Source organism: Eutrigla gurnardus (genome assembly GCF_963514095.1).
Source record: "Eutrigla gurnardus genome assembly, chromosome: 19".
Taxonomy (NCBI): Eukaryota; Metazoa; Chordata; class Actinopteri; order Perciformes; family Triglidae; genus Eutrigla; species Eutrigla gurnardus.
This window is the reverse complement of record NC_139930.1, coordinates 13,597,960-13,610,202: the sequence shown is the minus strand read 5'-3', so window position 1 is coordinate 13,610,202 and position 12,243 is coordinate 13,597,960. Positions and strand designations below refer to the sequence as shown.

General features: G+C 42.5%; 1 protein-coding gene across 2 annotated transcripts in view; it reads right to left on the bottom strand.

The window, feature by feature from the left end:
• Positions 1-12,243, bottom strand: part of rai14 (retinoic acid induced 14) — a 32,574-nt gene that overhangs the window by 12,304 nt on the left and 8,027 nt on the right. For both annotated transcript variants that reach the window (XM_084036129.1, XM_084036130.1), the window contains exons 3-6: positions 3,412-3,542; positions 2,105-2,193; positions 1,826-1,890; positions 1,439-1,496 (exon numbers count right to left, since the gene is read on the bottom strand). In XM_084036129.1, coding sequence (XP_083892255.1) covers positions 1,439-1,496; positions 1,826-1,890; positions 2,105-2,193; positions 3,412-3,542 — 343 coding nt within the window. The remainder of the gene's footprint in view (positions 1-1,438; positions 1,497-1,825; positions 1,891-2,104; positions 2,194-3,411; positions 3,543-12,243) is intronic.

Here is a 12,243-nt window from a genome sequence, read left to right as displayed (position 1 = left end):
CCTGATTGGACGTCGGAACCAGCAGCAGCCCTGCTCCAAGGTCTATCTGGATGTCTGAGCTCCTCATCCTCTCTCGGGCTGAGTCCAGCCACCCTACGAAGGAAGCTCATTTTAACTTCCACAATATACTTGAACTCCCTTGATGGGGCAGTGACTCACCAGATGATGCAATTCACTGTTTTCTGGCAGGGAACCATGGCCTCAGACTTGAGTCTGATACACAGTTCTGGTGTCCCCAAACCAGACACACGCCTCCCCCTGGATATGCCTTGAAATCCGTCTTTGAAAATAAAAAATGGGGGTACAATGATCTATGTAGTCCCCTTGTACCCCCCACAGGATTCTCCAGTGACATGGATGAGCAAACTCCCATGGTCCCTCCAACAGACCTGCAGGGGTAGAGTGCTCCTCTTCTATTCCATGCCCAGGGCTGAATCCACATTGCTACTCCTGGATCTGAGGTCTGACAGTCAGAGCCTCCTTTCCAGAACCCTGAAATAAACTCCCCCAAACTCCTTCCACACAGCTTTTTGCTTTGGCAACCACCGCAGCTGCAGCCCTTCTGACCAACCTTCCTCGTCGTTCTTCGGCTTGGCGGTCTCCTACACCAGTGGGTTCTTAGGTTGTGCCCATGACGCGCGCCGATGATCTTCTGACCACAACTCCTAGCAGCCGCTTCCACTTTGAACATGGCCCACTCGGACTCCATATCCCCTGCCTCCCCTGGGATGCAGGAACGATTTTCCAGAGGGTGGGAGTTTAAGAGAGACATGGGGCCTCAGTCTGACATCCCAGTCCACCCTCACTACACATTTTGGATTACCAGGCCGTTTGACAGCTCTGCTCCTCTCTTAACCAAAGTACGCGGCCGCAGATCTGATTATATGACTACATCCATCATCGTTCTGGTACCAAGTACACTTCTGAACCAGCCTGTGCTTGAATATGATGTGGGTTACGAACAATCCATGATTAGCACAGAAGTCCAACAACAAAGCACCACCGTTCCTACCAACCACCCCCCTCCAGGATTCTCCATCATTGCCCACGAGCAATCAAGTCCTCCAGCAGATCTATAGGGACTCTAAGTCCCTCTTAAAAAGAGTCTCTGCCGTTTTCATGTGACAAATTCAATCATGTAAGTTTCACAGTGTAAGTTTCAGGACAAAATGTTGAGGAGTGACAGAATCGTCTCAACACTCGGACACGGTGTTGAATAAAAGCCTGCAGGAGTATTATGGGAACGGTTCATTGAAACAGACGGGGCTGTTATCACGTTTAATCACTTAATTCCAAATATGGCAGAGGATTGCATCCAAATGAAATCAGAGCTTCGACTTAATCTCACAAAATATTTTCCCACGTCGTTATCCAAGCAGACTCATTTTCGATCCAGGAGTTTTGGTTTAATTAACACTGGGGACACTGAGACACTTACCAGCGTGATGCAGAGCAGACTTTCCTGAGCCGTCTACAGCATCGATAGGACATTTACTCTGGATGGGAAACAAAAACAAAAAGTATGAACGTATGATTATCAAAAGGAAAGTTCCTATTTTAAATGCTCTGAACTACATTTTGGCATTTGGTGAATTCTTACATTTCTCTGAGTGTTTTTCTAAAACTTTTCAGATAATATGAAATCTGTCCAAATAATTATCAAAACCTCAAAATACTGTACAGCCATTATATTAAATCAAATACCATCTTATCGCTGCAGGATCAAATTGTGTGCAAAACATGGCTTGATGGACGGCAGCAAATTATTTTCAGGGCAATTTTAAAGATACAAATCACAATTTGTTACTTATAAAAGGCTCCTTACCTGAATGAGCTTTTTGCAGCACTCGATGTGATTGTTTTTGGCAGCCAGGTGTAACGGGTTGAAACCTGAACATTAAGAAAGGCCATAGTTAAGATCTTCAATAAGCCAAAGAATGTTAAGTCAATTTAAATTAAATGAAAGAGGACGAGCAGAAGAATTCTTCTTTTTTAGTTAGAAGTCAAGTATTTATTGAAAAAGACGGTCACATTCATGTAGAAATACAGATTCTAAACAACCCCTGTATGTTATATCAGTACTGTATGTAAGTAGAGTACATACCTGCAGCATCAGTGATTGACAGGTCGGCTCCATGGGCCAGGATGACAGATAGGCAGTCTGTCTGTCCGCGTGCAGCTGCTACATGAAGACTAGACACAAACCCAAATTAGAAACAAATCACAGAGATCATTGTAAGGAAGCTAGTTTACATAATTGCTTAGTTTTCAGAGTAACATTAAAGATCTCGTGACGTGGGAATTTGAGCTTCCTTGAAAGCTGCTACTTTGCAAAAAAAATAGTGCCATCTACATGCTCACACAGCACACAGTAAAACCACAACTCTGAATCATTTCACTTTGTTTGTTTGTGTGTATGTGTGCAGTAGGGAATCAATAGAAACCCCTTTCCAGCTCGGCGAGCAGAGTGAGAAAAAAAAAAAAACACTCCGCATGCCCAGCATTCCCTTGGTGTGTGCCGACTACACATTCACACTCGCACAGCTATGCCCACATGCCTTTCAATCAGGTTTTATCACCATAGCGATACCGTAGGCTCCTCCTTTGTGCGTCCTGAAAAGGTCGGAGCATGGAGATCATTCATCATGATTTACAAAGGCTGTGAGTTTGCATCTTTAATGCGTTTCTGCGTTCTTGTCGCACCGAAAAAGTCAAGGATGTGAACGAGTGATGGAACCAAAAAGAAAATCCTCTGTGTTGTTAGCATGTGAGAGTCTGTGCGTTCGTTTCTTCTTGCGTTTGCTCGTGTTTTGATGTTCCGGTCTCTGCATGAGCTCCTCAACACATTGAGGTCAGTGGGTGTTGTGTTTCAGAAACAGAAAGGAGGTCAAATATTAACACTGAGCCTCTGTGTTATCAACAATCTCGACTGGTGAGGCAACGGAGCTTCGCCGCCTCTGCAGAAATGGACCAGCTCTCAAAGAAGATTGAAAATATCAACCTTTCAGGAACTTTCTAGGTTGGCCATTCGTTTTTGACATGCTGTGGAGCGTGAACCTAGTTTCGTAAGCTAAATACGTGAGCATATGCTGTAGCAATATACATATATGTAATCCTAAAACACAAAAAAAGACTGGATAATGTTTCCCTGAAATTGAATACACCCACTTTTATTTTCAAGTCCCAGATAACCCCTGAATAGCTGCACATTTTATTCTACTCCGATTTTTGGTTGCAGCCTTGTACTTATAGGAGATCTGAATCAAACCCCCTTTCTTTTCTGATTGATGCTGCTTCCCCCAGAAGTACTGAACATTGTCTCCCTGCTAGAGAAATCATTTCCTAGATTGCTACATCTGTACGTCAGTAATTTCCCTTTGTTCTTTGATAGATAACTGTGAGAATGCTTACGCTGATTTGCCCTCGCTGTCCAGCTTTACAGCACTGGCACCTTTCTTGGCAAGAAGCGACGCCAGCTTTTCCACCTCGCCGTGCTCCACGGCAGCAAGCAGGCGCTCGTCATTTTTGTTCCACTCATTGACCTAAAGGGGATGATTTGTAAAAAATAAAAGGAGAGAAAGACAAAAATAAATAGTTATTTTCATGTTTGTATCCATAGCCATATTTCCTTCGCTTATAATAATGTATAACTTCCCAACAATGACATGCGTCATTAAACATTAACACATTACTCTGCAGCCAACCAAGATGCCCTTGATATGAGTAATGTTTCTCAGAGGGAGGGAATGTTTTTTTTGGCTCTGCTATGGCCTACACAACATTTGTCTCCATATGTGAGAACGCGCACACACACACACACACACACACACACACACACACACACACACACACACACACACACACACACACACACACACACACACACACACACACACACACACACACAAAAGCAACATCTAATGTGGACACAGACTGGCACGCATACACAAACCAAATAGGCCCACAATAGAGTCTGATGACACAAAATAAAGCACATTAGGAGCTGTCCACAACAGCATACAAAACTTACATTATGAGAAAACTTTCACAATAACCATATAAAAAGACGGACTCAAACTATAATCAACCAAAATCAGGAATATGAGGTTGCCGATTAATTTATTTCTTGATAACAGAGTAAAAGGACAGAACTAAACCTGCGCACCCAAACATCTTGGCCGCACAAGTCCACGAGTCAGCTCTCTGTGCATATTAGGACGCAGCACAATATTAGATTTGACCCGATAGCCTACTGACCTACACGTGATAAGGGTGGTGAACTCTCTGACTCCAGAAATACTTGTGGTGGCAAACTGTACTCTATTCTGAGAGAGCAATAAGCCAACATAGCGATACATGGTGCAAATAGCCTCCGTGGCAGACACCCAAATGCAATCACTGCAATGCATTTTGCACAGCTGGTGGAAAATTGCTGGGCTATAAAAATCCCTTCTGTAACTGAAACAGCTAGGATGACCACTGAGCCACTGAGCCGGCCTGAGCCACAGAGCCATTAATGTGGACCAGTGCGGAAATTAAAAAATACTAAATTGTTGATTTTCTTTTTTTGGTAAACTAAAAATAAAATCTAATATGACTTACTTTCACTTTTCTGGCAAGGATCTCTGGAAAACCGTTTTTTAACTCCCACACCCTCTCTGTGATCCAAAGCTGAAAAGCACTAAAGCAAGAGGTGAGATACTATTTAGGAAGTGTGTAAGATGAGAAAGTTCTCCGATAGACTGTTTTTATATCCAATCTGTTATTTCCAGTGACCTGAACACCGATATAGCCATGTAAAAAAAAGATATATGGATCTACCAGGTGTCTTTCCATGTCTGTACTTCCAAGGCCAGTTTAGAGTTACAAAAAAATATGAATGCACAAACGGGAAAAACCCTCCTTTGCAACACACGTACAGTGAAGAATTTCTGCAACTTTTAGAGAGCTTTTCACAATCACAATTCCTGTGTTATTGGAGATACTGGTAATACACAACAGTAGCCATCTAGTTGCTAGCTTGTTCATCAGTATCCCTTAGAAACTACCGCTGTGTTGACCTGCAGCATTTCTGAATGTACTTGTCTAGTTGCGTATCATCATTAGAAGAGCTGAACAAAGACCTGGGTGGCTTACCACCACTTCTAGACTATTTCCGAGGGGGGGAAACCCTGTGGTGCGGAGCAAATCGTTCACAAAGGTACTGTGGGTCAAAAAAGTCAAAGTGGAACAGAGAAGTCAGAGGACGTGCATCTGCCCGTCGCCATGATTGATGTGCAGTGGAGCGTGACACAGCAGGAGATAACTAAAGCTATAAAAGAAACACATCCCATATGGTGTAGTGTTCAAGATTCCTCGGTTTCACAGAGGTGAGCTGGATTTGGCTCCCGGTGTGCCGTCTCGTGGTTTTCATGCAGCCGGTCATGTGTTGTTCAAGCAGCATGAAGGGCATTGAAGCAATCAAATACTGAGCAAGAGATAGCAGAATAGCTTAAAAAAATAGATGAAAATACACAACTGAGGCATAACTGAAGAAAGCAGGAATATGTACTCTTTTTCAGAGTTTTAAGACAATGAAAAAGGAACTTGGGAAGTTCTTTGTTAATATTTTTCAACAAGGTACCCAGTGGTATTCGTCTTATCATGTTTTGTGAACTTCAGGAAGGGTGGAACTTGCTGCTGTAATTGAGTGCCTTTATGATCCGGAAACGGCAGCAAAACAAACACACTCCTATACATGACAGACTGATTAACAGGAGCGCTCACATCGTGTCACTTAATGGGACTCGATTCAGACTTGAATTTAAGCCTAACTTGTATAGTGTGTACATAGTACCACCCCTCCCCCCCCTGCCCTCCCCTCATCTATTTCCACACGAGCTGAAAATGTCAAACTCATGGTATGAAATGAGTTGCTTCAGGGTAGCATGTCACAAGCAACACTGAATGATAACGATAAGATAAAATACTTCTACAATGCCTTGATGGGAAATGTCTTACAGAGATTCTGTCCAACCTGGCAATTTGTAAGTTAGAGTGTGGTTTTACAGACAGAAAACAAGAGAAAAAGGTCTGAGCTAGTGCAGCATTTTGAGGTATCTGAGCTGTGTGTTCTCATGCTTCGGGGCTTTCTGCTATCGTTAAAACACTGCCAGGAACACTCAGCAGCCAGTTCTCTGTATATTCGCTTCAGTAAAGATTTGTTCATGCTGTGGTTGGTTGTCAGTTGCTTTGAATCACAAAACTGTAGCCCACTACTCTGCATCTCCTAACAACTACCTTATGGGCAAAAGTTATCCTCTAAAAGTAACTCTACAAAAGCTTTTACTGAAGATTTTACCTCATCTGACCTCCACTGTGTCTGTAGACTAGAGTCAACACTCTCCTTCTATATCAAACAGAAATATGCACTGTACTTTATCATTACCATGCCATTAATTATTACCCAGGGGGTCATATCACAGAGGAACCAGTTTTACAACCTCCGCACAACTTTTCATGTTTCACACATCTGTCTGGGAAGTGCACTTCTTTCTATGATCATGATTTATTTCACTTGTTTCATATTGAGCGGGACTTCCTCTTTGCACACTGAAGCATCCCGCTGGTCACGCTCCAACACATTTTCCGAGCATCGTCTAATCGGCTCGTTGCAGCTCTACAAATGTGCATGCGGTCATTCAAATTTGGGTGGCAGACTCTTCTTTTGGTCAAAGAAAAGGTTTTGTGGGGTTGCTCTCAAACAATATGTTACTGTGAAAGAAACATCTCTGTTCAAGAACTGGCAAGTATACAGTTGATACTTCCAGTGAATGCTCCTATTGTGGTCTCATTAACAAGAACTGCATGTGGGAGAAAAACTGGAATGGACTTTGAACCCCTACCAACACAAATACCCCCTACCAACCAGCACCAATAGAAAAAATTACAGGGGGAAACACTGATGTACCGTATTTCATGATCCTGCCTAATGGCCTCTGTGAATTTAACAGGCCGAACAAAAAAAAATGAAGGGTCGTCACCACCGAGCAGCGTGACATCGATAGCATTGGACTACAGTACATTGTAATGGACAGGTTGAAGTGGAGCGGAATGCACTGCTCCAATTTCGGCCCGCATACACAAATAGTGTCATCGCAGGGAGGCTGATGAAATAATCATGTGCTGGCAGTGACGGTGCAAAATCAGCATGGGCCTTGGCTCCAGCGAAAAGTGATGGAACAAAGTGTATTCCAGAGATTTCTTAACCGAAAAGTGGCAAAATGCAGGAATAATCGCCTGTTCTGAGAGAGCAAACTGCACCATTTGCTTGCACAGCAAAATATAAATCATATCTTCATGTTCTTAAGTTTGCTGCATTCATTCATTCATTCATTTTTCAAGCAACAAAGCTTCAAACCTCTCAGTTGAGAGGATATGCTGCCTTTCTTTGTATTGTAATTGTACATTGAATATCTGTGGGCTTTTAAGTGTTGGCTGGACAAACCATTTGTCAAATAAAAAAGGGGAAAGAATCAGCAGATTATTCACTTAACAAGCATCGTTTCCATTCATTTGGAGTCTCGTTTCTCCTCACCAATTGTTCCAACAATCGTTTTTTTGGCCTCTACCAACTCCCGCGGGAACTATGTGGCTCTTAAACTTCTAAATGCTCCACTATGTTCACCAGATATAGTCTCCAACTGTTCTCCTGTACTGAGGAGGTAGAGTACAGTTTGCTTTGTTGCTGAACAGAGCTGCCTGCTGTGGCCGAACACTACGCTTTAGTTTTAGAGCGGTGGGAGAGAACATAAACAGTTCATTTGTGGGCCGGACAGTTAAACAATGACTAACTGGCTCTAAAGCTCCATAAAGCAGAGAGGAGTTGCAGATGTAGGTGATCATTCTCTGTAGGTTCACCAGTACGAGCGACCCCTTTCACATACGATAGTGTTATATATAAACAATGATTATATAGCATGAAAATAATCATCATGATGAAACCCCTCATGATGTTACATCTGCACACATCAAAGAACACTACAAACTCCACATATTCAAACATCTAATCCCGTGTAAAACACATGAACTCTAAATGACTTTGGACAATATCAGCTTGTATTGAATACTGTTGGCTTAGCCTACATTGGCTTGCAGTGGACAGCAAAGGGTTTAGCCTACATTGGTTTTCTCCAGCAATAAGTCATGGGTCACTAATCCTGTGGTTATCAACCAGTAAGACCACCGTTGTTCTGTGTGTACCACCAGGAAGTGAAAAGGATCTCACTTCCTCTGTTGCTTTCAGTTTGCTTTCCCAGACTGCCCCCCCTGGTTCTTCCTGTCCTCTCTATATCCATCCGCATGCCTCTGCTTCACGTTCTGCCTCTCTTTCTGTCCCTTCTGCTGCGATAAGTGTGTTTACAGCGGGACCAGGGTGTGGACGGCAGTGTCTGTTTTCTCTCCGTCTTTAGCCCGACGCTCATTAAGACACACAAAGAGTGGGCTGATAACACTGAGTGTTTCCTGTTTGTCCAGGCATGATGCCGGCTGCGACGACGAGGACAAGAGAGCAAGGAGCAAGAAAGCCAAAGAGGTGAGGGAAAGAGAAAGCAATTAACTAATTGGCAGAGACATGCCGAGAGACAAAACAGAAACGGAGAGACAGCTGCAAATCACAAGTTGTATTTTGCTTTCCCGCGTGTTGCGGTTATATTTTAATGAGTCATTGTCCTCACGTCTCACAGGTGACCATTTCACTCCACTTGTTTTAAAGTAAACTGCAAAGAAAACAGTGTTTTTCTGCTTCCCTGAACTTCCTCTGTTCTCTGCAGGAATAACAAACGAAGATCGCGATCCAGTAATTCTCTATGTTTGTAGAGTTCCGCCACTAAGAGCTGGAGAAGTTTAACTGAAATAAGTTTACTTTAGAAAACCTTTAGTTCTTCCTTTCCAAAACAGACAAACCAACATGTTTGTTGATCCACGGATAAAAAGGTGTTTGTACTTCTTTGATTTTCTGGCAAGTACCATTCACCTTCACTACATGGAGGATACTATTTCAATGCAGCTGCTTTACTTCCACATATAAAGCTTAGAAAACTAATTTGACCCAATAAGCAAAGTGCCCAGAAGGCTTTTTGACTTTATTCTTGGTTAAATTAACTGCATCTGTGCACTTCTGTGTGTGAACTCAGGTGACATGGAAAAAGAAAACAAAGCAAATCCTTTCCCAGGAAACCTTGAGATTAGAAAAATGTGTTAAAAGGAAAAAAACCAGGACTACGTATATCCGCAGCAAATTTCATCAACCCAGGAATGAATTTTCCAGATGCCATGTGATGTGTTGTTTAAGGGAAATCTGATCCGACGGCGCCACCAACATCACTGGTACACTGGGGATGAAAAATAACCCAAACAATTTCACGGTGATCTGGGCAGTAGTGTTGGACAGACAGAATAACCAACTTGGTCCCTCCGTTAGTTGGGCAAGAAAAAAGAAAATACTTTCACTTAAAGAGAGGAGATAAGGGAAACAGAGCAGAGCAGACAGAAGCTAATGCCCAAACACAGAGATTGACTTACAAAAAAGGCTTAAGCATGGACAGAAAATACTGAAAGGAAATTGAAAGTGGAAACGGAAAAAACAACCCAAGAGGTGATTAAACATGGGCACACGTTTGAACACCAACAGCATCCACTGTTCCCATTCACACACTGAACCAGATTCATCTCTCGTCTGTGGGATCACGTGCAGAGATGAAAGAGAAATCTCAATAAACTCAGAGAGAAAAGTAGGTTAGGTGGGAGGTAAGAGACACACGCAACATACAGACTCAACTCCAGAGGGGAATAACATCTATACATGTTACAAGAATATTCTTTGTTTGAGAGACAAGAGGAGGGCAGTGCAGACAGGAAGTGGATGAGAGGGTGGAAGAGTGAACAATATACAGAGAAAAAAAGGAAACAAAACAGGTCAGGAAAGACAGAGATTGACACATTTACAATATCTCTGCCCTTTGATCGGTAGTGGCTGTTAACTTCAAACCCCTTATCTGCAACAAAGCAGATGCTCGAATGTCCTCAAACAATACATCCTTTCTCTCGGGCCACAGCTGAAACCGCTTACTGCCCTCTGTAGCACACACACACACACACACACACACACACAGTTTACTCGACTGAAACTTAAATCCAGAATAAGAGAGTTAGTAGACAGAACTGTTAAACAAAGACCAGATGGTTGCTCTCATGATGAAAAGATTCTGCCATGAATTTCGCAATACTGCCCCAATCTGGACACACGTAATGAAATAAATTCATGAAATCGTGAGAACAGTTGCCTCGTTTGCCAACTTTGTTTTAGATTAAATGCAATTTTACTGGAACCAGCCTCTCCCCCGCTACATGTCTTACCCTCAAAGCGGGTGAACGTTGGTGCAGTCTGTTTATTGTCCATATATGAACATTACCAGATTGTGAGACATTATTTTAACTCATTTATTTCCTCTTCCTTGTCAAAACCTGGCACCTACGTTACCCACAATGCAACTCGACCACCAACAGTTGAGTCGGACTTTGGTGACTAATTTATCCTCTATAGAACTTTGTTTACATATAAAGTGGTACGCCGCAATATCTGTAAACAGACTTTGGAAAATCAGTGGAGTTTCCCCTCTAGAGGCACTAATAACAGCCAAGTTGAATCGCCCCCCCTGTTGATACCCAAAGTCTGCCATGAGTGCTGCTTTCAAGATCCAACATCCAAGACTGCCGAGGAGAAAATCTGTGCCCGTTGTGTTTGCAAATAAAATGCAAGAACGGAAATGTTACGTTTATACATAATTTTAGTCCTTTAGTCTGTTAGTTTTAATTTTTGAGATTTGCAAATGGAAGTCGTAGTGGTAGAACTAAAGATATGATCCAGTTATTGTTTTCATCAATTCTAAGACTTAACAGAAAGGAAAACAAAAGTGTCATCATGGCATCCATGAGCCCCCCAGACCTTCTCTTCCATTCACTTCAGTGTCACAGCTTGAAGAATTCCCTTTGACCTCACTAACTGCCTTTTATTTTACTGCTTTTGCTCGTCTCATAAACAACTTGTGTAGCTACAGGAATACGAGGCGGCCACCATGATGCTCGATAAAAGTATATGCTATGTGTTGCTTGGTGCCTTACAGGCTTCAACAAGCCTACTACATGTACATTAACTGCTGGAACCCTTACGATAAAAATGACAATAGAGCTCTTATCATTGAATTGGACTGATGCAGATTGATGGGGAAGTTGGGAAAAGGACATTTATGGTTGCAAGCAGACGTCCAGTTAAAAAATAGCCCTCATGCAACACTTCCTCTTGACACAAATAGCCTTTCCTGCCCTATAAATAAACACTGCTGGACTTGGAAAGCAACCAGCCTCATTACACTCGAAGTCTGCTCATAAAGTCGGTGGAGTAGGGTAAAAAAAGTACTGCGTCCCTCACTTGAGTCAGGATAGGATAGTTGCACACACAGAGTCACCATAGAGTCAAACAAAAATATACCTCAGTTACACGGACCCACTGATCATTCCGCTGAGCTCCTAAGGGAAAGCTTTTGGGCAACGAATGTGAAACAGGAAACCGTGTTTGGCTACTCGACTTTAAAGATGTATCCATAAAACTGTCTGTCACTCCTCCGTCGCTTAAATCATTAGACAGAACTAAAAACACATCTCACACAAACGTTTGGAGGCAAATCAGCTCTCGGAAGTCCAGCAGTGCAAAACCAAAAGTCTCTCATGAAGGAACATTCTCTCCGTTTTTTTTCAGGTGAACTGAGTCTAACCCTCCGTCCATCCATCTTCTAGCATGAATATTGTTCTAGTTATTCAGTGCAGGCCAAACCAAACAACCTGGGACGGGGGGACTGCTCATATAGGGTTTCAATTCTGCTCACTTTCTTCTCCAATCTCTCCCCCTTTATGTGGTTCTTGTTCCTCATTATTCCTCCAGCTTTGTCTCTCTTCTCTTATTATTCGTCCTCTTTTCCACAACTCTTTAACTGAACTCCCCTCATCCACCTTATCTGTTCTCTCTCTGGTGTTGCCATCATTATCAGTGATTAGTTATGTCTCGCACCATTACTTCATCTACATCATTTTGAACCATGTCAACAGGCAGTAGTGAGTCACGCTGGATGTAAGTTCAGAGTTTTCTTTAGGAATTTAAACTCAAACATATTTTCACACGCAAATCCTCATTAATATAAATACACAAGC